Below are 26,186 nucleotides of genomic sequence, written 5' to 3'. Positions count from 1 at the left end.
CCCGGAGGAATCTGTCCTGTGTACATTTCTATTCAGTGTCTTCATAAATGATTTGGATAATGGCGTAGGGAGTACATTTATGAAGTTTACAGACAATACAAAGCTGGGCGGAGTTGCCAGGGCTTTGGAGGACATGATTAGAATTCAAAATTCTGGACAAACTGGAGAAATGGTCTGAAATAAATAGGATGAAATTCAATAAGGACAAATACAAAGTACTCCACTTAGGAAGGAATAATCAATTGCACGAATACAAAATGGGAGATGACTGCATGAGAAGGAGTACTGCAGAAAAGGATTTGGGGATTATAGTGGACTACAAACTAAATGAGTCAAAAATGTAATGCTGTTGCAAAAAAAGCGAACATCATTCTGGGATGTATTTGCAGGAGTGTTGTAAGCAAGACATGAGAAGTAATTCTTCCATTCTACTCAGCACTTATAAGGTCTTAACTGGAGTACTGTGTCCAGTTCTGGGCACACCACTTCAGGAAAGATGTGGACAACCTGGAGAAGGTCCGGGGAGAGCAACAAAAAATATTAAAAGTCTAGAAAATATGACCTATGAGGAAAGATTTGGGGAGGGAGGGATTGGATTGTTTTGCATGGAGAAGAGCAGACTGAGAGGGACATAAAAGTCTGTTATAAAGAGGAAGATGACAAATTGTTCTCCTTAACCACTGAGGACAGGATAAGAAGTAATGGGCTTAAATTACAGCAAGGGAGATTGAGGTTAGACATTAGGAAAAACTTCCTAACTGTAAGGGTAGTTAAGCATTGGAACAGATTACCTAGAGAGGTTGTGGAATCTCCATCATAGAACAGGTTAGACAAACACCTGTCAGACAAGCTCTAGACTATAATTAGTCCTTGCTCATTGCAGGGGACTGGACTCCATGACTTACCAAGGTCCCTTCCAGTCCTACATTTCTGTGATGACTTATACAGCCATTGTGCATTTAATAACTTTTAACAGTAGCATTAGAGCTATTCAAAGTGTAAAATCCACCCCATTGGCAGTTGTAAGTTTTATGGTCTCTTCTTTAGTGCTGTCTACCCCCACTTGAGCTTTGAGGCTTCACATTTTTTCCTTCCAGAATCAGAAGCTTTTACTCCCACTTATATGGTAATGAGTACATGATAACTCTCTATTTTTAACTTACTAATTGCATTTTCAGACTATAATTGTATTTGTCCTTTGTATACATAAATACATAAACCAGTTCAAAATAAATTGTAAGGCTGATTAATATTATGCATTTGAATTGAATGGAGTAAGAAGTCACAGTCCCTAAATACCTTCATTGCACAGAGAAATTGCTGGAAACCCTAGGTAGCAGCACAAGGCCTGAGTAGGCTAACTCTAGGTTTGACCCTAAGTTTTTATTTAGGGACAAAGAAAAGAGAAGTCCTAGCACAAGCAGATGAAATCGGAAAGTTTAAAGCTCCATTTTAAAAATGTAAACCAATAGTCAGGATTGTGGCTTTAACAATTAAGGACTAACAATCTGAGGACTCCAGTTAAAGTTCTTTTGCTGCTGATTAGGATTTCTTGGTAGTGATTAGTGAGTATGAGAATGCAATCACATTTGTAGGGTTTAATCAGTCCGAAGATGGAGAAGTTAGTTATCCAAAGAGAGAGAAATTAAAACCTATAGTTCATATTAGTCTTTTTTTTAAATGCTAATAAAATATTAAGTTTAAAAGGCTGGGAAGTCTGTGACAATGCATCAAAAAACATGTAGAGCAGGGGTCGGCAACCTTTCAGAAGTGTGCCAAATCTTCATTTATTCACTCTAATTTAAGGTTTCGCATGCCAGTAGTACATTTTAATATTTTAGAAGGTCTCTTTCTATAAGTCTATAATATATAACTAAACTATTGTTGTATGTAAAGTAAATAAGGTTTTTAAAATGTTTAAGAAGCTTCATTTAAAATTAAATTAAAATGCAGAGCCCCCCGGACCAGGGGCCAGGACCCGGGCAGTGTGAGTGCCACTGAAAATCAGCTCACGTGCCGCCTTCGGCACATGTGCCATAGGTTGCCTACCCCTGATGTAGAGTTTGTAAAATTTTACTATCATTTTTCCCAGTTCCCAAATTTATAAATAAAGCTTTACAGGCATCTATAATGGGGAGAAAAGGCCATTTTTCTAGACTGGCCACAATACATTTATATACATTTTATAATGTTCACTATTTGTACTTGTGAACAGTACACATCTTTTCATTTTCATACAATCACATACTTATAGCCCTTCCATAATTTTTACCTTTTTTATATATGTCAATCTTCTTTTATAAATCTCAAATGTTGAAAACCCTCAATTCTGAATTTATACAATATTTATAGTGCATATTTTCATTCTTTTTATAATACATACCAGTTACATTTCCTAATACTTAACACTTACAGCATTTCCCCCTAACAGAGCTCTTTGCAAACATTAACTGTAACCTCACAACACTCCTGTCAGGTAGGTAAGTTAATGTTATTCCTAATTTACAAATATGGAAACAAAACTTGGGATTTGTTAAACTTCTCCAACAGTGGCCATGTCTACATTAGAGAAACTTAGAATGAAAATTTCTTTAGTCTCCTTTGCATATATTGGAGGAGGGGAGGAAATAGCTCTCTCCTCCCATTCCCCCAGCCCCCATCAGCGCATGGCATTCCACCACCATTGGAATTTGTCTTGCTTTGAGGTAAACTAACCACCTTGTGGTCCCCCACTATACTATCTCCACCAGTACAGTGCTAGTGTGGATGGGAAGCACTGGTATAATAGCCCAGTTGTGTGAGCAGTCTTACTGCTACCAACACACAGTGCATCAGTCACTTCTTTAAGTGTTCTGTCTCATCTGTATTCTGCACTCTACTGCACAGGGGGCAAGTTTGTGCAAAAATACAGAATACACCAGAGTTCATTTGTGTGCTACTTTTGCCAGCATCAGTTTCTTCCATATTTACTATCCAATGATCCACTCCTTTTTTATTGTTTATTATTTGTATTATTAACTTGTTTGGTGGTAGCACCTAGATGCCCCACTGTGTTAGGTAGGTACTATATACACACACACACAAGGAAAAAATGGTTTCTGCCCTAAAGATCTTACAATCTAATTAACAGCAATCCTGTTTCAGAGAGAGCTTTCCTATGAGCATGTTGCCAGCTAGATTATAAACTCTTCAGTGCAAAGGCCATCTTTTTGTTATTTGTATACAATGCCTAGCAAAATGGGCCTTGGGGCCTCTTTGAGCTACCTCAGTTTTAAAAAGAAGAGGATAAGTCAGTGGCAGACATGCAAACACTGGGGACCACAGAGAAGGATAAGGCGATTTTGTTGCAGCTGAACTGTTTTGGGAACACGATCATTTACGACCAGCTATTGAAGCACCTTGCTGAGTATAGCATCACTCTGGCAAGCCGTGACAGCGCGAGACTGACTTTAAGGTCCAATTCAATTAATTTTGGGACAATAATAAGCATGCCTGGGCCAGGGATACAAAGAGCACTATGAAACAGGACTATGATTGAATATTCTAGTTACTCTGCTTTGAAGATGAAAAAACCAGGACTGTTAGAAAGGCAGAGTAGATTTAAGCAGGACAACAAAGAACTTATGATGAACTATATCTGCCATGACAGGGAAACAAGGTGTGAGCACCAGCGATTCCAAAGAGAAGTATTTAATAAATACCAAAAGGCTTCTAAAGAGGAAGACATTATGTCTGCTCCAGTAACTGATCGCTAGAACTGTGTTTGTACCAATTGCTCAGTATAATACAATGCTCCATATCGGACTGCTCCTGTGCTCCAATCCCCCTAAATCCATTCTGTGGTTCTCCACCCCTGCACACAAGCAGGACAAAGAAAATGGAAACCTACAAGATGTATATTTCCTGTCCCTGAGATGTACATATTCTGTTGCCCTTCTGGCTAAAGTTACCCTGGTTCAATATTGCAGCTAGTCTGCATGTTTGTGTTTCTAATACAGATATTTTTCAGAATAGATTTTGTGAGATCCTATACCAATCATTTTATATTTAATATCAATATAGCAATTCACTTCTCCAACTTTTTCACTTCTAAAAACGATTTCTAACCTATGAACAAAAGGAGGCGATGCAGACATACAGCAAAAGAGTTAACCAACCACAAATAGAGCACAACAAAGGTACTTCGTAGCTGTTATTGATAATATTTATATTCACAATTCTCAGCTCCATAAACTCCTTCACAATACAGATTAAATCATTGGGATGATTAAAACAAACTCATGTCTTCTTCACAATGGTAAACTCCCCATCAGCCAAACAAGCTATGAATTATAGTAGCAAAAAATGCTAACATACTTCTGCCAACCTCAGTAGTGTTGCCCCTTTTTGACCCGTGCAGTATTCAAATTTTGGGGCCCAGATGGGAATAGAAGTAGGTGATAGGTATTTTTATAATGCAGGGTTTTTTTTATTTACAAAGAATGTACAAAGTCCTGTGTCTCTGAATGCAGAAGGAATCTAATAGCAGGAAGCAGCTTCTTTTATTCAAGAGCATTCTTTTCAGCCTGCACCCCTGACACAAAAAATGCTTCCAAAGTCAGCCATCGTGTTTTCAGCTCCTCCTTCAGGCTGTCTTTTAGTTTTCTGGGTGTTCTCTCCCCACCTCTGCCACCCACCTGCACATATCTTATCATAATACCCAGCCAAACCTAGTGCTAGTTTCTGGACAGACTCTGTTTTAGATGTGGGCCCTTATCTGCCTTCAATGGGGAATTCATTCACACATCAGTTTGAAGGAGGTTTAAACGCAACCCATAAGGTTTCACCCTGCTCATAACAGTAGTCTCCATAATCGGTCCCCATTCCTCACCAGCAAAGTGAAAGTATGCAGAGCATCTTCCTTAGCGAATAGAACCATTGGTAGTTGAACTGGTGAGATACACCATTGTAAGTACCTACAGTGCAGTGTTACCAAACTAGCTGTGGTGTTTCAGGTGCTCTTTGCCCCTTAGCCAGACTGCAACTATTCTGTACCATTGCAGTTGCGCTACCCTCTGGGTACCTATCCCACAACTCCCTGAAGTAGTGGAGGATTTTGAAAAGCCTCCTAAAAGCCCAAAGTGATTGTGGGAAATGAGGTCAAACTCCCATAATCTCCTGCAAAATTCCAAGAAACCCACATAATTTCCAGAGAAAAGAAACCAGTGAAAAGCATTATCAGAGACCCAAAGCTGATCTAGATGACCTCAGAGCACTGATAACTCTTGCCAAAATTTGTTTCTCTGGCTGACAAAGAAAATTACATTTTGTCTGATCCATTTCTGTTAAACTAGAAAGCTCTAGTGAGTGAAATGCTGAGTAGGGCTTCCTGACAAAGAAAAGCAGAATACACCAGCCTTGCTGTTTAATTCTGGGGCTCTGCTACTTTGCCTTGCCTACTAATAGATACAGATGATGCTAAGGGGAAGTTCAAACATCCCTCACTTGCTTGTTCATGCTGCTGCCTGTCTCCAAAGCATATTTTTGCCAATTACAATGTTACTCTGTTTTTTATTTTTGTGGCCATTTAATCTGTTAGGTTTGTTGCTGTTTTGGTTTTGGGGGGTGGGGTTGTTTTTTGTTTTCCTTCCCAGGCATTTTTAATAATTCTCTTTCCTAGGATTTTGTGCTTTTAAGGTGGCCTTTTCACTTTTTTCCTTTACTCTAATGCCTTCTAAAAGGAGGAAGAAGACTAAATCAAAATATACAGCTGATCCGTTTAGATCAGGGGTAGGCAACCTATCACACACGTGCCGAAGACGGCACGCGAGCTGATTTTCAGTGGCACTCATACTGCCCGGGTCCTGACCACTGGTCTGGGGGGCTCTGCATTTTAATTTAATTTTAAATGAAGCTTCTTAAACATTTTTAAAACCTTATTTACTTTACATACAACAATAGTTTAGTTATATGTTATAGACTTCTAGAAAGAGACGTTCTAACAACATTAAAATGTATTACCGGCATGCGAAACCTTAAATTAGAGTGAATAAACGAAGACTCGGCACAGCACTTCTGAAAACTTGCTGACCTACAGAATCTACAGAATCTTCAGCAATGTCCAAAGAAAAATTTAAGTGATATCAAGACTCCCTATCATCACATTCCCCTCCTGTGAACTTTTTTTTTTAATCAGTAACTCCTAGGAAAGCAGCACAAAAAGAGACCATGTTCCTAGATTAATAATGAAGGTAGTTCTAAGGTTTCCTTAACCTATTCTTTCTGCAATCTAGTCATTATAGACTAGATTTGACACTTGTGAATTGTATTAGTTAACTGCTTAAAGTAAAATAATTTTGATCAATGGTCAGACCTAGTTGAACAGTCATAGACAAACTTTGATGAAAAGATTCTCAAAAACAAAGTATGAAATCTTTAACAAGAGTGTTAAAGATAATCTATTAATACAGAGGAAAGCTGAGATCCACAACAGTTCCATGGAGTTTGGTACTGTATGGATTCGTGGAATTCAGGGTGATCTTAATAGTGTTCAGCTGCCTGAAAAAAAATTCTGCTTTATTGTTTCAGTTATCTTGTTGATTCAGGTTTATCTATCCAGATGTTTCCCTTAAAGACCTTTCTTCTCTTGAGGCTCCTGTTGTTGTGGTTGCAGGTTGTACAGTGCCCAAATGTGTTTTAGGCACTTAGCAAAAAAACTCAAAAAACTCAATCCCCTCATCCCCAGAGACCTGGTCCCTGCCAAAGGCTGAAATGCTGGCCTCACTGAAGTTAATGGGGTGAGGGTGCAGGGGTGCTATTGAATTCTATGGGGCCAGGATTTCACCAAAAGAGTATACAACCTGGTACTGTTGGTTCTATGCTTTCTGCTTGAATAGTTATTATGACAATAGATTCAGTGAGCAATCATGAATACATTATGGTTCAAGTATGGAAATGGAAAGGTTATAATAGTTTATTAAAAATAAAAATCTATGTTCCTTATTATGAGTTGCATCAGTTGGGCATGAAGGAAATAATTGGTCTAGGGAGAGCATTTTAATCTTTGTGTTCTGTGCTTCAGTCTTTTTCCCAACAAAACTTAAATTAGTTGATGATTTTAAAAACTGTATTTCTTTTACAGTCAAGTTAAATAATTTTTATAATCTTGGTTGCACTAAAAAAATATAAAGATTGCTACAAATTAGAAGTAGTTGTAGGGTACGTCTTTGTTTCCAGAGTATGATTGACTGTGTTGTGTTTGTATGGTTTTAGTATTTTAGGTTTATTTTTATAACCTGCATTCCCTAATGTCAGAACTGAGGAAAGTAATCATGCTATCTTTTGTTTCTGTAGAAATACTGCAGCACAATCCAACTTGATTCTGGAATAGATTATAGGAAACGGGTTCTTCCTGCAGCAGGGAAACTTTACTACCTGTAAGTTGATCTATTGTGGGATTTTTGCTGCCCCGCCCCCCCTTTTTTTTCCTTAATAGCTAATAACTTCTTACTCAGTGGGAGAGGGAAAATGTATAATACAATTAGCAGAGTGTGACTTTTTTTTTTCCTTCTTTGCCTTCTGATCCATTTTGTACTGCGGACTGCCTTCCATTATGCCATAATGTTAACTTCATTAGACTACATTTTCAGTATCCACACTAGCTTCATTTACAATGTGCAACTGAATCAAAACTAATTAGATTTTTAGGGAGGTGTGGTGTTTGGAGAACTGAAGTGACAGATGGTTAGAAAGTAATGAATATCCTCTTGTAGGAGAGTGTACAATTCACTTATAATAGAAGAACATCCGTATTGTATTAAAGTAATTAAGTATTTATAGAAATCTTCTGACAAGGATTCATTTAATGTTGGGTGTTCCTATTTGTGGGTATAAAAAAAGTCTTATTTTGACAGATGATCTGTTTATATTTACCATGATGAATTTACTTTAGCATTTACTCTGTATTTGAACATGATAAAAATATTTAAATGATACACAATACAGCCATAAGTACAAGTGGATGCATCTGCCTGACAGAAACATCTTCTCTTTGAGTTAAAATGTTGGAACACCTTTGCATCATAGACTTTTGTCTTTGCCAACTTGCTTTTAAGGCAAGTCTATCATTAGGTCAATGGCAACCAGAGTGGTACAGACAAATTTATTTGTAATATCTTCTTGCCTGTGGTGTAATTACAATGTAGCAGCAAAGTATGTTTCCAGTAACAAAGGTTTATGAGAACCTTCAGGGGCTTCAGCCTGGGAGACAGACCTCTTGAAATTAAATATCCCTGTACCACATAATACAATTAAAGAGTTACAGTTGTTTCTCTAGATATAGAAAGAACTAGTTAGTAAGTTATAACAGTGAAATTACTCTTGAGTATGCATCTTATTAAAAAAAATTGTAGTGGAAGAGAATTTAAATACTAGTACGTTTTTCCTTTTTTCTAAATACATGGAGTTGGACTGCTTTTCTTTATTACTGGAATTATTAAATCAAAATTGTACTTATTTAAGCCTCAATCCTTCAAAGATTTAGGCACCTTTTAATTTTATCCCTGTGAGTAGTCTCACTGACTTCATTGTGCGTGTGTAAATCTTTGCAGGATCTGGGCCTTATACTTAATGAACAAACATTTGGTGAATCCGTAATGGTGCTGTACTGTACCCTATTGGAGCCCAGAAGTCAAAATCCAGCTTTTATTCAAAGGCTGTGACTGTGGATCTGGCATACTTAGCCTCTGTGGGAAGGAGTTTGGAAGCAAGTTGCCAAATACCACCTGGAGAAAGTGAAATCATGCTCCAGGCAACTGTCCAGTTCCAGTTCTTTTACTCAGGGCTTTTCTATATTCATTTAGAAATACAGACTGTAAACAGTCATAATCACCCAGCAGAGTTTCATTCTAACCCTTGTCCCCAGGTCTTCACAGCTTCTCCCCACCCCCTCCCCATATGATCCTTGCTTCCTGCACCTATTTCCCTCTCAAGTCTTTTGTCCAAGAGGCATGCGAGGCCCTGACCCTGGATCTGTCTTGTTTGCTTCCGCACCTAAGAGGCAGAAAGGTTTATGTGGTTTGCTGTAAGCCAAATGATTAAGACCAAGCATGTGACCTGCAGTTACAGCTCCCAGTTTAAAGGACCATAACTGGGACATACACATCTGCCCCAAAGCTTAATGCCTCATACATAGTGCTTCATGATACTAGTTTCAAAACTTATGACCAGTGAAGTGAGGGTGATGGAGACTGAATGTAGTCCCATCCAGCTTTCTGTCACTAAAACAATGCTGGTTGCCTCCTAAGCGCACAAGATAGTGCAGTGGTTTTAAAACTGTGGGTTGCGACCCAATACTGGGTCACAGAATGTAAGGCACTGGGTGGCTCTGGTCAGCACCATCGACCAGGCCATTAAAAGTCCCGTCGACGGTGCTGCCCGGCTAAGGCAGACTAGTCCCTACCTGTTCAGACATCGCGCTGCGCCCCGGAAGCAGCCAGCAGCAGGTCCAGCTCCTAGGCGGGGGTGGGCCACTGGACTCCATGCACTGCCCCCGCCCTGAGCACTGGCTTCACACTCCCATTGGCCAGGAAATGGCCAATAGGAGCTGGGGGGCAGTGCCTGCAGGCAAGAGCTGCACGGAACTGCTAGCACACCTTTGCCTAGGAGCTGGACCTGCTGCTGGCCGGTTCTGGGGCAAAACATGGTCCACGGTGCTAGGATAGGCAGGAAGCCTGCCTCTGCACCACTGACCGGGAGCTGCTCGAGGTAAGCCTGTGCCCCAACCCCGTGCCCCAATCCTCTGCCCCAGCCCTGAGCCCCTCCAAACCCAGAGCCCTTTCCTGCACCTCAAACCCCTCTGCCCCAGCCCAGATCCTGCACCCAGAGCCCTGACCCCCTCCCACACCCCAATCCCCTGCCCCAGCCCAGAGCCCCCTCTCACACTCTGAACCCCTCATTCCTGGCCCCACCCTGCAGCCCTCACCCCTGCACTACAACCCTCTGCCCCAGCCCTGAGCCCCTCCTACACCCCAAGCCCCTCATCCCCAGCTCCGTTGGGTCGCAGGCTTCAACTATTTTCTTCAGCTGGGTCTCCAGAAAAAAAGTTTGAAAACCACTGAGATAGTGTAATGTGAAGCAAAAAAAAAATAGTAGAATCCTTGCAACTCCAACAGAGGGATGATACATTTTGCCTCCCTTTCCCACCATCTCCATAGGATACACCTTTCCATTTCATGCACGAGGACCTTCAGTCTGTGTAGAGCCAGCATCGACATTTTTGGTCAGATCTCTGAAATATTTTGCTGCAAACTCTCCCATGCTCCTCCTTCTGCCCACCACCCGCCCCCGTCATTGACTGATTCTTGTCCACCATGCTCGCACCCTGCTGTCTATTAATAAGTATGATTAGCACAACTTTAATTTTCATAAATAAACAGGGTATATGTGTGTCCTGAAAAATGGAAATGTCTTGTGCTTAGAATGGAGGTCAGATTTTTGTGGGGGGAGCAGGAGGAAACGTGGTAGTAATCTTCCAAGCTCTTCCTACAAAATAAGTACCACTAATTTGAAATACCAGAAGAAGACACCACCCTCAGTAGTAGTATCATCCTACTGAATACTAGAAGCTTCCTTTTTTTTTTTAATGAGGGGAGTGGCTGTGTCTTCTAATTATTAATGGGGAGCGGCTGTGTCTTCTAATGGTACAGACTTTTGGAGTTGAGGGACCTTCTTTTGCAAGAAAAGGGATACTATAAAGAAAGATCAGGTTTATCGTTCTGTAATTTACAAAATGTGCAGAGCTGCAATTCCTTTTCAAGGTTTCATATAGAAAAATGTGACAAGTGCTACCTGAAAACGTTTTAAAAGTTAAATAGTGAGTAGCATACCACTGAAAGCTTCATGCATCACATAGATGATGCATATTGGTTTAATAATTTTATATCAACCATAGAAACAATTTAGTATTAAAATATTTACTACAATTTAGGGCTGTTGATTAATCACAGTTAACTCACACAATTAACTCAAAAAAAGTAATCGCGATTAAAAAAATTAATCATGATTAATCGCAGTTTTAATCGCACTGTTAAACAATAGAATACCAATTGAAATTTATTAAGTATTTTGGATATTTTCTACATTTTCATATAGTATTCTTTGTTGTAATTGACATCAAAGTGTATATTATTTTTATTACAAATATTTGCACTGTAAACATTATAAACTAAAGAAATAGTATTTTTCAGCTCACCTCATACAAGTACTGTAGTGCAATCTCTTTTTCATGAAAGTGCAACGTACAAATGTAGATTTATTTTTGTTACATAACTGCACTCAAAAACAAAACAATGCAAAACTTCAGAGCCTACAAGTCCACTCAGTCACTACTTCTTGATCAGCCAATCGCTAAGACAAACAACTTTGTTTACATTTACAGGAGATAATGCTGCCCGCTTCTTTTTTACAATGTCACCAAAAAGTGAGAACAAGCATTTGCATGGCACTTTTGTAGCCAGCATTGGATGGTATTTACATGCCAGATATGCTAAACATTCATATACCCCTTCATGCTTCGGCCACCATTCCAGAGGACATGCTTCCATGCTGATGAAGCTCATTAAAAAAAATGCATTAATTAAATTTATGACTGAATTCCTTGGGGGAGAATTGTATATCCCCTACTCTGTTTTACCTGCTTTCTGCCATATATTTCATGTTATAGCAGTCTCAGGTGATGACCCAGCACATGTTCATTTTAAGAACACTGTAACTACAGAACTGACAAAATGCAAAGAAGGTACCAATGTGAGATTTCTAAAGATAGCTACAGCACTCTACCCCAGGTTTAAGAATCTGAAGTGCCTTCCAGAATTTGAGAGGGACGAGGTGTGGAGCATGCTTTCAGAAGTCTTAAAAAAACAAAACTCCAGTGCGGAAACTACAGAACCCAAACCACCAAAAAAGAAAATCAACCTTCTGCTGGTGGCATCTGACTCAGATAATGAAAATGAACATATGTGGGTCCGCACTGCATTGGATTGTTATCAAGCAGAACCCATCATCAGCATGGACGCATGTCCTCTGGAATGGTGGTTGAAGCATCAAGGGATATATGAACCTTTAGCGCATCTGGCATATAAATATCTTGGGACGCTGGCTACAACAGTACCATGAGAACACCTGTTCTCACTTTCAGGTGACATTATAAACCAGAAGCGGGCAGCATTATATCCTTCAAATGTAAACAAATTTGTTTGTCTGTGTGATTGGCTGAACAAGAAGTAGGACTGAGTGGACTTGCAGGCTCTAAAATTTTACATTGTTTAATATTTGAATGCAGGTTTTTTTTTAACATAATTCTACATCTTTAAGTTCAACTTTCATGATACAGAGATTGCACTAGAGTACTTGTATTAGGTGAATTGAAAAATACGATTTCTTTCTTTTTTTTTACAGCGCAAATACTTGTAATAAAAAATAAATATAAAGTGAGCACTGTACACTTTGTATTCTGTGTTGTAATTGAAATCAATATATTTGAAAATGTAGAAAACATCCAAAATTATTTAAATAAATGGTATTCTATTATTGTTTAACAGTGTGATTAATCGCACGATTAATCACAATTATTTTTTTAATCATGCGACTAATTGTGATTAATTTTTTTAATCACTTGACATCCCTACTACAATTACATTTCTATTGGTTCAAGCAGGGTTTACCCATGACCAACTACTGCAATGTTAAACGCAGCTAGTCCCTGTCTACAGTGGCTGCAAAACTGTATTTAACATGAAACATGACTCCTCTAGGTGTGCTCTGACACGATTCCATTTTCTAGTAAAGGCAATCATTAGGACACCTACATAATATGCATATAGTGTTATCACTTAGAATTCTTTTATAAAACACAATCCTCTTCTTCCTTCATAATCTACATAGTCTATTATTTTAAATATGTAAAGAAATGTGTCTAAAACTGTTTTCCACTCCTCTTCAAACAGACTCTGCATATAATAATCAAAGTTATGAGAGTGATGATCAAAGTAAACTTGCTTGGTCTCACTCTCAGCTTCCAAAACAAATCTTCTCAGGAATAGTATGGAATTTTAGTAATGAAATATCCACCTAAAAAAACTGTAGTCATGCACTTCCTGCTCATTGTAGCCCTCAAGTCAAATATTTGTCATAATTTTTAATATTCTTAACCCTTTCCTGGTTTGTTTCTGATTGAACTACTTCCTTCCTAATGTCATTTCATTGCAATAATGTGCCACAGAAATAATACTATTAATGAGAGATTCTAATATGAATTAAAGAAAGTTATACTGTTACGCCAACACAACTTTCCATTTAGAAGATTTGGTTTTTAAAAGCGTTACTCTTTGAAATGGCACTTGCAGAAGGTGTCACTGAAAAATATAACATTCCTAGCACTTCAGACTGACTTTATACTTCATGATGCAGTTTTGTTTCCCCCCAGCCACCCACCTCTACCCCAGAAATGCTGGACAACTTTGATTATTTGTAGTTAAATTTCCTCTTGGAAATTAACTCAGTTGATTTTAATTAGTTTCAATGTTAATTGTAGTTAAAGTGTTTATGGCATAGTAAACGAGAGAATAATAGTATGACATGATAGATCATCATTTGTCAATTAAGAAAGGCCTACAACTATGCTACCAATGAAACTTCATTGCGTCTTATACCTTCTTAAAGGTGGACTTCCACACCAATAGTAAATCCACTGACACATCAATGTGTATGAATTTGGATGAAGTATTGTATACTTAAGTTTTGCTTGATGATATACAATAGTTTTTTGTTACTGTTACCAGTTTTCATACTCTGTTTTTCAAGGAGAAGTGTCAATAATATGCTCAGTCAAGTGAGGAAAAAAGGCCACAGAAACTATGACACTTATAAATTTGGACTCTGTAAACCATATAGTGTCTTCTAATTAGAATAGAAAATATTCTGTGATTGTACAGATTTCTTAATACTCATGGTGGCCACCAGATAGTCAAAAAGTTTATTTGTGTGCTCCACAAGGAAATGTTGTGTGAGGTTTTGCTGTTTGTAGCTGATCTTTCCCAAATAATGGAAGAAATCTGATACGTTTATTGATGTGTTGATTGATCAGATTGGTATTTCAAAGCTGATACTTTAACTCGAAAATGTTTGATGAGCACAGTCAATTTGACTTGATTTTTTTTAAAAAGTCATTTCAATATTTAATTTCAGAATGTCTCAGAGATTTCAAAGGATACATCTTCAGAAGCTTGACTGCTTTGCCTAGCCTTGTCTATTTGCTCTTATTTTGCATGCAGGATAGAGCCAGAAGCCTTTCTTTCTCATTGTGTACACATAGTGTTAATGGATTTGCTTTGCCAGTATTGCCTCATTACTGGAAACAGCTCAAAACACAGAAGTCTTTCAGTGTATGCAAATAAGGTAGAATCATCTACCTGAGAGTTAATATTCTCTGCTTTTAAGTGTATTCTAAATCTAATGTTTGTATTTAGAGCATAACATCCTGTTCTCTGTTTTTTATGGGCAAAAAGCTAAGCAGGCTCAGGCAGCTGTTTGATGTTGGCTTCAAGTGTTATTAATTTCATATTCTATTATTCTTTTCACTGTAGCACAAGTGAAGCTGATGTGGAGGCTGTCATGGATAAGTTGTTTGATGAGCTGGCTCAGAAACAAAATGATTGTACGTAAGTTAATTTCTCTTGAAAGAGAATACATTTAGAACACAATGCCCAATCTCCACTGACCAATTAATAAGTTCCATTGCTGTATATGGGTTGATGCCACACTCAAGTGGCAGTCATTGTATCAGCATTTTGTCTAATTTATGTGTTGAATCATGTGCTATTATTCATCAAGCTATGCATTTCCTATCTGTAAGAGATGAATTTTATAGTAATTATCCAGACAAGATTGAGTCTTTGTTCATGTTCCCATAGTAACTAGACCAAGGATTCTAAAAGTGCAAGGCAGAGAGCTGAAGCTGAATAAAGCTTGTGGAACCATTGCAGACTTCACATTTGAAGAGCTATGTGACAGAGTGAGTACCCAGTCAAATCTCGATCAGTTTAACACTGAGTCTTTTCACAGTTGTTGGGTGTTTTTTTTAAAGTTGGTATTTTCCCAACCCCAGGTAGCCTAAAGACAGTTTTTAAAACTTACAAAAAAAATGTGAATTCAAAAGAAAAAAAGGGTGAACTCCTATGAAGAGCAATAAATGTTTCCTTATGGATAATGGTGCAATAATAATCTCTTGAAGGCAATCTAGAATATAATTAAAAATCTAAATAGAATTGTTTTGGTGGGATAATTAGTTTTATTGCTTGAATATTAAAACTCAAAACACGTCCACGTGTAAACAAAATTATAATGTTGTTTTTAAAATTTTGGGTAAACTTGATGCTCATTCAAGTGAGGGTTTGATGGCACTGCAAAGCATAAGACAGGTGCTGTGCAAGCTTCTCCACACAACTGTCGTTGCACATCTCTGTCATTGCCTGCTATTCAGTTCTGCGCCTCTTCTGAGCAAAGATTGCCAGTGATGATGAGTAGTGCCAAGTTTTCTGCTAGTTATGTGATGTAGTCCTAAGTTAAATGTGTTCCATGAAGCCCTTGTTCAGACATGACCTAACACAGGTTTGACGATAAGTCTCCAGAGGTAAAAGTCTAGTGCAGTGATAATTTGTCAGCTGGCCTCTAAAATTATAACATTAGCCAGTTACATAACTGTGGTAGCACTGCCTATTATTAGTGATACCAAACACTTATAATAATAAGACCCTGTTTTCAGGTGTTTATAACTATGGCAAACTTTAACCATTTGGGTTGAAATTTCCCATGTTGGGTGTTTGCTTCAAGCTGAACTAAAACATTTCAGACAAAATGGTTCAGTCATTTCTGAGAATGAGGCCAGGGAAAAATGGATTATTTTGCCCATATTAAAAATGGAGACCTTTTCTGTTAAATGCTGTTGTGCCCCCAGGCTGTGGAGCAGGAACTTGACATTTGGCAGAGGGGTTGTCTTTATGTCAGGGATGCACTTTTTGCTAACCCGGTGAAAATCCACCTGAATTTGACCAAGTTATAAGCCTTTGAAAAATCACAGTTCACACATGCTCAGTAGAGACTTGCTAAAGCTTAACAACTAAAATCTCTGAACTTCCTTACTGAGCATGCTCCATCCCCTCATAGTGCTGACTAGACTGTATGTGAGCCATCCTCACAGAGCAACTGAGCACACTCCTGCCCAGAGAGGCCCAGGGGCTCAGAAGGACATTCCCTGTAAGGGTTGCTCCCAGCTGCTCCAAGCCTAAGTGGGACCAGGCATTGGAAGTGAGAGCAGGGAACCTGTCTCTCCTGTGCTCTCGATCGCTCCCCTGCTGGCAGCCGGGTGAAGGAAGCCATCTGATTTGAATACAGGGGGAAAAAGCCAGACCAGTGTGGGAGGGAAGGGCGTAGATTGGGACAAGGAGTCTGGGCTTGGAGAAGAGGAGAGAAACTGACTGGGAGTTGGAATTGGGAAGGCTGGAACTGGCTGGACAAGAAGGCTCAGACCCAGGAGAAGGGAGGCTGGGACTAGGAGCCAGTGAAGGAAATGAGAGGAGACTGGGAGCAGTTGGCTGAGGTGCAGAACACAAAGAGTGGACAAGGAACTGGGGGAGGAGCAACAAGAAGACTGGGCTTGGCTGAGCAAGGAGACTGGAACTAGGAACTAGTTCCAGGAATTGGGCAGTGGGGGAGGAGAGACAGATTTGGCAAGGAGCTGGGGTGTGATGGGAAAACTGGGACTGGTTAGACAAGGAGATTGGGACAAGGAGCAAGATGGATCAGATGAGGAATGGGATGGAGGTGGGAACTGGTTGGGTAAGGAGACTGGGACTGGGGAGAGGGAGGGACTTGGAGTTGGGGAAAGAAATTGGGACTCAGTGAGCACGAAGGAGGAGATTTGAATGGCTGGGCAAGGAATTGCAGAATACAGAACTGGATATCCCACAAGCATCCTTGCTCAGAGATGGAATCTGTCTCCCTTCCCCAGTCACCATATGACAACCTGGGTCTTAATGAGCCTGCTTCTAAACTATTTTAAGTCCTAGATGGGGCTGACTGGGAAAAGAAATTTAAAGGGGCTGTGGCTCTTTCTGGGTGACTGCTCCATACAGGAACTGAACCAGCAAGAACAAAGGGACCAAGTATCCCAAAACCAAACCCTCTCACATAAAAAAAAGGCTAAAGGAGAAGCTGGGGAGCAGGAAGGGTGGCAACTCATGAACTCTTCTAATAGTATCGGTAGGAGAGGTCCCCCAAGGCAGTGATGATAGTTGTTAGAGAACCATCATTACAAATAAAAATGGGTGATGTGTTATGTAACTGTCTGCTTTTGGGATAGAGGAGGTGCAGAAGAATTTCTGGAACTCTTGTGCTTTACTCAAAAGACTTTCACTCACTGGCCTGATGCTTTCAGCACTCCCAACCAAGGGAGAAATAACGCCTGGCCTAGACTTACATAACTCCTCACTGACGCTGTGCAGTCTTTCCCAGTGTGAAACATTTTGGGGGCTGAAGGAAAAAGAGAAGTTGTGCAACAAATTGACCTTCAGCCTAAAAAGATTGGCCTGCCCAGAGCCAGCATTCATGGTCTTCTGGGATTTCTACATTCCAGAAGTTGTAGATAGATGTGACACGTTCTCAGGGACTGAGAGTCACCTTGTTACCTCCCTGCCTCTGGTGAGAGGAAGATTTGCGTGTGCTTAACTGGATGTCAGCTCCCTGACCCCACCAGCCCATTAACCACCCAAACAATCTCCTCAGGGTCCTGCCAGCCCTTACTTTGTCTTGCAGGTTAGCAACAGGCACACCCCATCCCCTGGCCCCCTCTGAAAGCACTCCCTTTTAGTATCCAGCCCCTGTCACTCGATACCCACAGGAATTACCAGGTTTCTTGTCCCCAAGGGAACAATATACATATAACTTGACTGGTACAATGCCGGATCAAGTCCTTTATAACATCACAGCACTGAGATACACATGATCTTAGCCAAACTAGTTATAATGAAAACAATCACAAGGTTATTATCAAAGGCTAAGATTTAAGAGATAGTGAACAAGGATAATGGAAAGAGAAATGGTTACATATAAAGCAAAAGTAAAACATGCTTCTTCGAAACTAAACTTAGCTTAGCAGTCTAACCTTTTGTCTAAATAAGTTTATTGCACCCTTAAGCCTTTTTCAGTGCATTGAACCAAATCTTTATTGAGATCCTGTTTTCATGAGTGTAAACACACTGTCCATTTACTTCCTCAGTGCAAGATAACAAAATGTCCTTGCTTCTCCTTACATTACCCAGAACTCATTGTTTTTTCTCCAGAGTCAGGATGAGTCCTGTGGTTCCTTTCTTGGTGTGCTGGCTCCAAGTTGTTTTCACATACTGGTGTTGACTCCACATGCAGAACAGACTTCCATCGTGGTGGTTTACGATGCTTAATCTACATGTGAACCTAGGCAACAGGTGAATGTACATCCCTTTGTCTGACAAAACCTGTTTGTCAACCATGCCCGGGACACAGACTCTGAAACATATTTTCAGTACATCTACACAGCTCCTTAAATAGCCTTACAATCATCTTGCAATGATTGAGGATCTACAAGACTTACAGTTGTAATAGACACTTCACATGGCCTATTTATTATACACTTCACATGACCTAAATACTATGGAAGCAGTGTGTTAGGTGTAGTCAGTTTGTCAAGCTGATAGGAGTTGCTGTTATAGAACATTGAACCCTTTGCCAGCTGGTACCAATGGGTCCTTGTGTCACAATATACTGTGCTGGACCCAACCCTGTTTCTTCTCTAATTTTGTAGTATGAAGTAATTATATTTTTTAAAAATCAAATTGCCCTCTTGATATTTTTATATAACCAAACTTCCTTATCTTTCTTCTGTGTCAGGATGACACAGCTTACTCAAATATATGAAAAGTAACATGTCATCATACTACTGTTTAATTATTCAGGTTGTTTGTTTGTGTTATGACACAAATTATTGGATGAAACATAGTAATAAGATTTGCAAATCCTGCTCTGGTTTGATCCATCTCAGCGAACCAAAAGCATTAGGTTTCAGAGACTGTGATTCACTCCTATCTGACAAAACCAGAATCAAAATGTGAAGCCAGGCAACTTTACCTTAAATCCACTGGTTTCAATCCCAGAAGGATCTCTTATGATCATCTAGTCTGGCCTCCTAATTTACACAACCCATAAACTTCACTCAGAACTCCTGAATCTAGTCCAACAATTTGTGGTTGAAGTAGAGTGACTGTGTAGCTCAAAAGCTTGTCTCTTGGTCCAATAAAAGATGTTACCTCACCCACTTTTTCTTTTTAGAAAGTCAGCCAATTCTGATTTAAAAACTCCAAGTGATGGAGAATTTTATTCCATCCTTTGGAAATCTGTGCCAGTGGTGGTTTATCCAGTTAAAATTTTGTGCCTTGTTTCTAATTTGAACTTTGCTGACTTCAGCTCCAGCCACTGGCTTTTGTTACACATCCATCTGAAAGATTAAAGAGTCCTCTAGTGTGCTGATGCCTAAAGACTGATCAAGCCACCTCTTGACCTTCTCTTCAATAAGCTAGTTAGATTGATCTCCTTTAGTCTCTTATTGTAAGGCAAGTTCTCCGGACCTCAGATCTTGACAATTTTCAATGTGTTTTTTACATACCTCTAGAAAGACACAAACTTTTCCTTTTTGTGTGAAATAAAAAACTTTTTCTCTTTTGAGATGAGAATCTGAGCAACATACCGAACAGCTTTCTTACTCCTAGAGCAATGAAATAGGGATGACATGAAAATACTTCTAATAAGAAATACATTTCAGTAAAATAATATCTTTGAACTCTGTTGTTTATTAGAGAGCCATGGTAGCAAACTCCATATACTTTGTTTGTTTGGTTTTTTTACATACACTCTCCTGAAGAACAAAACACAAAAATAATGCCTTTCTGTTCAGTTTCCTGAGAGAGGATAATATTCTGAGGAGGTATGTGATTAATTGCACAAAGTGCTTCAGACATAGGAATTAAAAAGAGAGGGGTTTTAATTTTCAGAAAAGGTCTAACATTTTTAATGTAATATCTCAAAAACTATTTGGTTTATAAATTCCAGATTTTTTTTTATTCACTGATCCCCAATCAAGGCCAGTGCCTTTGAGTTTTCTGTGGAAAGTTTAATGGTTGATTTTTGAATTAACCAAGGCTCCACTGAGCTTTTTGTGGTTCCCTGTGTACTGTGGGACCTCCATTATTGGGGGCTGAGTTGGGAAAGAGCAGGATGAGTTATGCAGCCTAGAAACCATAGGGTAATGGATAGGGAAACCCAGAGTTCATGCCAAAGGTACTGGCCTCCTGCCCATCTCCCTAAGATCCATGTGGATCTCAGGGGGGCCTAAAAATTCTGGTGTGGAACTTCTATTTTGTTTCTCCAAGGTTCAAACTTCTGTCTTCCCATAGAGTGATTTAGGGGAAATGCCACCAGGTCTTTTCTCTAGGGTGTTTCTTCTGTGATTTTTTTTACAGTGGATGGACAAAAGCAGGCCTAGTGGTAGACATTTGTTTAATAAAAGCAAAAGTGAACTTAGGAAATTTTCCATATAAAAATGATCTTACAGTCATAAGTCCCTGTATAGTAATTTAAAACAACAGTAACAAGAAAAGTTATACATTTAAAATTCAGAGGATTGAGAGTTAATTTTTACAATAAATATGTGAAAAATCAATTAATGAGGTTGTAGTTTTAAAAAAAAAACCTGAACATCTGATACTGACAATGCTCAGGGAAAGTTCCAATTCCGACTTTAATTTTGCCTTTTGTTCTCACTTCTCCTCCTCTTAACAATAAGTGAAACTGCTCAGAGAATCCACTTCACCCCATTGCCATTATGAATTACAATGGAGCAGGTGGGGTTGGGGTCTGGGAAGTGGAGCTTACGGGTAAGGAACTGGGAAGAGGAGGTGGCGGAAGACTGGGATGAGCATTACTTTTGGCATTTCCTAATTTTTGAGTGCTTGATATTGCAACCTTAATAATCTTCTTTTGACCAAGTTATTTTCATATGTAATTTCCTAGGTTTTTTTTAAAAAGCAAACTAAAAACACAGAAGTTCCATTATGTGGAACCATATTGACCCCCACCTCAGTCATCAGTGGGTTGAGACCTTTAGATCCGCAGCACAAACCTCTACCACTTGACCTAATGGCTGTTGTCCTCCATGTGCCACTAGAGAGGTAAGAGAGACATTCTGCCATTCAGTTTTACAGCTGTTTGCTAGACTGCAGGAGCATGCTGAGACTCAGGAATCCTGGGCTCCTCTCCTCTGATCACCTCTGTCCCTATTACCACTTCTGCACCAGTACTTGCCCCTGTTTCTCGCATCGCGTCTCTCTCAGCTCCCCCATTACACTGCTCCTCACCCTTCACATTCAAGTTAGGCTGCTTTCTCCTCCGGCCTGCGCACCAGGACAATGAGCACTAAGAACGTGCAGGTGAATAGGAGTGGCAAACGGAAGTTTTTGAGGGAGGATCTGTAGATCCTGTGCTTGGAGGAAAATGGACGTAGTGGGTTGTGTGTGTGGTCTGTCTGTCTTAGTAAGGACCATGAGGCTGGGGTTTGGACCCCCTGAATTGGCCAGAGAGATCTGTTTGGTTTGGCCCTGTGAGGACTGTGTGGCTGGGATTATGGGTCTTCCACTCCAACTCAGTATTCAAAGTCTGTGTGGTTAATCCCTCCCTGTCAGTGAGGGGATGGAGATAAGCAGCGAAACAAAAGGTCAGTTGCTAGGCGAACAGAGGAGTTTCAGAAAGAGTTCACAGGACAGAATGTGGTTCCTTCTGTTTAGGTATGGCTCTACCCCAGGTAGTGGATATGGACAGTGAGGAAACACCTGTTGTTACTTGCCTTGGATGTGCTCTTTTCCTTTTGCTGGTAGACAGAAGAAATTTCTGGTGTATGAAGTGCAAATTGATAGCCATACTGGAGGAGATGATGTGTTTGGAGTGAGAAAGTGAAGACTTATTAGACAACCAGATCTAGAAATCATTACCATAGACACCACAAGGAGAAGGCTCAGTGATAAGGGAGCCGAAGAGAGCAGAAACCAAACCGGACTGGCAATTTATGACAAAGAGGGAAAAGAGAACTAGGAGGCAATCATCCCAACTGGAAGCATTGAATCATTGTGAAATCTCAGGGAGTCAACTACCGAGGAACAGAATAGAAAGTTACAGGGGACATATGTACTGTATGAAACAAACTACCGAGAGCGGTTCTTCAGCCATCCTAAGAAGGCAAGTGATCATTGTCAGCAACACCATATGAACAAGAATGACCAGAAAATTCAGCAAGGGACACTAGGACAGCAGGACAATACACTGTCTTCCTAGAGCAAAAATACAAGATTAACTGAAGGATGAGACAGGATTATGAAGTTGTCTGGCAAGTGTTCACTGGTGGTGATGCACATTGGGACAAATTACATGAAATCATAAAATCATAGAAGTGTAGGACTGGAAGGGAACTCAGTAGGTCATCTAGTCCAGTCCCCTGCACTCAAGGCAGGATAAGTAATAACTAGACCCAGGGGCGGCTCTAGCCATTTCGCCGCCCCAAGCACGGCGGCACGCCACGGAGGGTGCTCTGCCGGTCGCCGGTCCTGCGGCTCCGGTGGACCTCCTGCACACGTGCCTGCGGATGCTCCACTGAAGCCGCGGGACCAGCAGACCCTCCGCAGGCACGCCTGCAGGAGGTCCACCGGAGCCACCTGCTGCCCTCCCGGTGACCGGCAGAGTGCCCCCCGCGGCATGCCGCCCCAAGCGCGCGCTTGGCGTGCTGGGGCCTGGAGCCGCCCCTGACTAGACCATCCCTGGCAGGTGTTTGTCTAACATGTTCTTACAAACCTCGAATAATGGAGATTTCACAACCTCCCTAGGCAATTTGTTCCAGTGCTTAATGGCCATGGCAGTTAAGAAGTTTTTCCTAATGTTCAACCTAAAGCTCCCTTGCTGCAATTTAAGCCCATTGCTTCTTGTCCTATCCTCAGAGATTAAGGAGAACAATTTTTCACCGTCCTCCCTGTAACAACTTTTTATGTACTTGAAAACTCATGTCACTCCTCAGTCTTCTCTTCTCCACACTAAGGCCTGGTCTACACTAGGGTGGGGGGTCGAACTAAGGTACGCGACTTCAGCTACACGAATAGCGTAGCTGAAGTCGAACTACCTTAGTTCGAAGTACTCACCCGTCCAGACGCCGCGGGATCGAAGTCCGCGGCTCCCCCGTCGACTCCGCCACCGCCGTTTGCGGTGATTAGACGCGGTGATTAGATTAGACGTGATAGTTCGAACTCCGAGAAGTCGAACGCTACGCGTCGACCCGGCAGGTAAGTATAGACCTGCCCTAAGCAAACCCAAGTTTTTTCAATCTTCCCTCATAGGTCAAGTTTTCTAGACCTTTAATCATTTTTGTTGCTCTCCTCTGGACTTTCTCCAGTTTGTCCACATACACCTCTACCTCGATATAAGGCTGTCCTCGGGAGCCAACAAATCTTACCACCACATTATAGGTAAAACCTTGTTATATTGAACTTGCTTTGATCCACCAGAGTGCACAGCCCTGCCCCCCCGCCCCGAGCACTGCTTTATTGCGTTATATCCAAATTTGTGTTATATCGGGTCGTGTTATATTGAGGTAGAGGTGTATTTCCTGAAATGTGGTGCCCAAAACTGGATGTAATACTCCAGTTGCAGCCTAATCAGCGTGGAGTAGAGCGGAAGAATTATTTCTTGTGTCTTGCTTACAACGCTCCTGCTGATACATCCCAGAATGCTGTTTGCTTTTTTTGCAACAGTGTTTCACTGTTGACTCATATTTAGCTTGGCTGTGTGGAACTACACAGATTATAGAAGCCTTCAAGGACCTTGGAATAGAGCTGAACAAGCTGAAAGTCCAAATGAGCTTCTCAGAGAGCCTTCCTTCTGCTGAGAGAAGGCAGAAAACAGAAAATATTGCGGGGTGAACCGTTGGCTATGTGACTGGAGTGAAGCTGAAAGTTTGGGTTTTGTGGAACATCAGGCCACATTCTTGCTGGAAAAGGGGCTGAACAAAGAAGACAACTTGCATCACACGGTAACTATTTTGAGCCTTAGTATGATGGAATCATAGATTCCAAGACCAGAAGGGATCACTGTGATCATTTTGCTCTGAGCTCCTGTATAACACCAGGCCATGGAACTTTTCCAAAATAATTCCTGGATCATATCTTTTAGAAAAAGATTAATTAATGACTGGCCTGAATATTGATGGTTGCCTAGGGACCAAAGATTCTGACTTAATATATTCAATATGGGCAAACAAGGGACAGTCCCAACTAATCGTATGTATGCCTGGTGCTTAAAGAATGAAATGGTACAATAAAGAATGAGTATAATTAATGCCAGTCAGCATGGTATCATGGAAACTAGATCTTGTCAAACAAACGTGATTTCATTTTTCGATGAGATTATAAATGTGGTTGATAAAGGTAACGGTGGATGTAATTGATTTTTGTAAGGCGGTTTGACTTAGCACTGCATGACATTCTGAATAAAAAATTTGCACTGTATACTATCAGTAAAGCACATGCTTAGTGGGTTAAGAACTGTCTAAATGACATATCTCAAAAGTAGTTGTCAATGAGGAATCAAAATCAAATGCGGGTGTTTTCAGTGAGATTCCACAGGGATTGGTACCAGGCCTGATGCTATTCAACGTTTTCATCAATGATCTGGAAGTAAATATAAAATCAATCATGATAAAATGTGCAGGTGACACAAAGATTGGCAAAGTGGAAAATAATGAAGACAGGACAGTCAGAAAGGGTATATCTAAACTGTGATGAACCATCCACAGCACAGTCGTGGCTGGCCCAGGTCACCTGAATCAGGCTTGCCAGGCTTGAGCTGTGGAGCTATAGAATTGCAGTCTCGATGTTAGAGCTCAGGCTGGGGCTTGGGCTCAGGGGCCCTCCTCCCTTGCAGGGTCCCTGAGCCTGGGCTCCAGTCCAAGCTCTAACGACTACACTGCGGTTTTATAGCCCTGCAGTCCGAGGCTGGCGAGACTGAGTCAGCTGACCTGGGCCAGCTGCGGGTCTTTTACTGCAAAGTAGACATATCCATAGAGTGATCTGTGTCACTGCATTCCTCTTTCCTAGAAATACAACTTTGCATTTGACTATATTCAAATACATTCAAATAAACTGTTTTAATACATCCAAATGCAAAGTTATACATCTAAGAACGAAGCATGCAGAACATATCTGTAGACTGGGTGACTGTATCCTGGAAAGCAGTGACTCTGAAAAGGATCTGGGGGTCATAGTGGACAAGCAACTCAACAAGAGAGCCCAGTGTCATCTGTGGCAAAAGGGACTAATGTGATTCTGGGCTGCATAAACCGGGAAGCAGTACGTAGGAATAGGGAAGTTATTTTATCTCTGCATATGGCACTGGTGAGACAGACGTGCGAATACTGCATCCGGTTCTGGTGTCCAGCTGCCCCTGGACTCTCAGCTCTGCAGTGCCAGAAGACCAGCTGTCCCCTCAGGCTCTTGGCTACCTGCTGCCGGGAGTCCAGCTGCCCCCCCAGGCTCTCAGCTTCCTGCCAAAGCCAAGCTCCCAGCTGCGAGCTCCTTACGTCGACCTAACTCTGTAGTGTAGACCAAGCCTAAAACTTAGGTCAGCATAGCCACGGTGCTCAGGAGAGTGACAAATCCACATCCCAGAGCTGTAGTTATGCCAGCCTAACCCCTGTGTCAGTGCAGCTTGGTCCATGGAAGAATGCTTCTGTCAACCCAACTATTGTCACTCAAGGAGGCAGAGTCCCTACAGCAATGGGAAAAAACCTTCCATCACTGTAGGCTGCATATTCACTATGGGGTTATGCCAGCATAACGTAGCCCTGTGGATATGCCGCTAGAGTCCCCTTAGTGTAGACATGGCCAGAGAGTCTCCCTACTCTCTGTTCTGGTGCCTCTCACCACAGCAGTGCTCTGCAGTCAGGAGAAGCAAATGCAAGAAAAGTCTTGTTCCGTTCCTACAGTCCTAGGGTGGAGCATGCTCAGTCACTCTGATAGAGTGTGCTCAGTACA

The 26,186-nt window shown here is 40.8% G+C and overlaps 1 protein-coding gene across 5 annotated transcripts in view; it reads left to right on the top strand.

The window, feature by feature from the left end:
* The window catches only part of AFG1L (AFG1 like ATPase), a 139,327-nt gene that overhangs the window by 93,994 nt on the left and 19,147 nt on the right, over positions 1-26,186 (top strand). For all 5 annotated transcript variants that reach the window (XR_005595534.1, XM_039528467.1, XM_039528465.1 and 2 more), the window contains 3 exons: positions 7,333-7,415; positions 14,622-14,692; positions 14,949-15,049. Coding sequence is in view for 4 of the 5 variants with exons in the window: in XM_039528467.1 (XP_039384401.1) it covers positions 7,333-7,415; positions 14,622-14,692; positions 14,949-15,049 (255 nt within the window). In the remaining variant the exon portion in view is untranslated. The remainder of the gene's footprint in view (positions 1-7,332; positions 7,416-14,621; positions 14,693-14,948; positions 15,050-26,186) is intronic.

Source organism: Mauremys reevesii, linkage group 3 (genome assembly GCF_016161935.1).
Source record: "Mauremys reevesii isolate NIE-2019 linkage group 3, ASM1616193v1, whole genome shotgun sequence".
Classification (NCBI taxonomy): Eukaryota; Metazoa; Chordata; order Testudines; family Geoemydidae; genus Mauremys; species Mauremys reevesii.
This window is presented reverse-complemented; position numbering and strand designations above follow the sequence as displayed.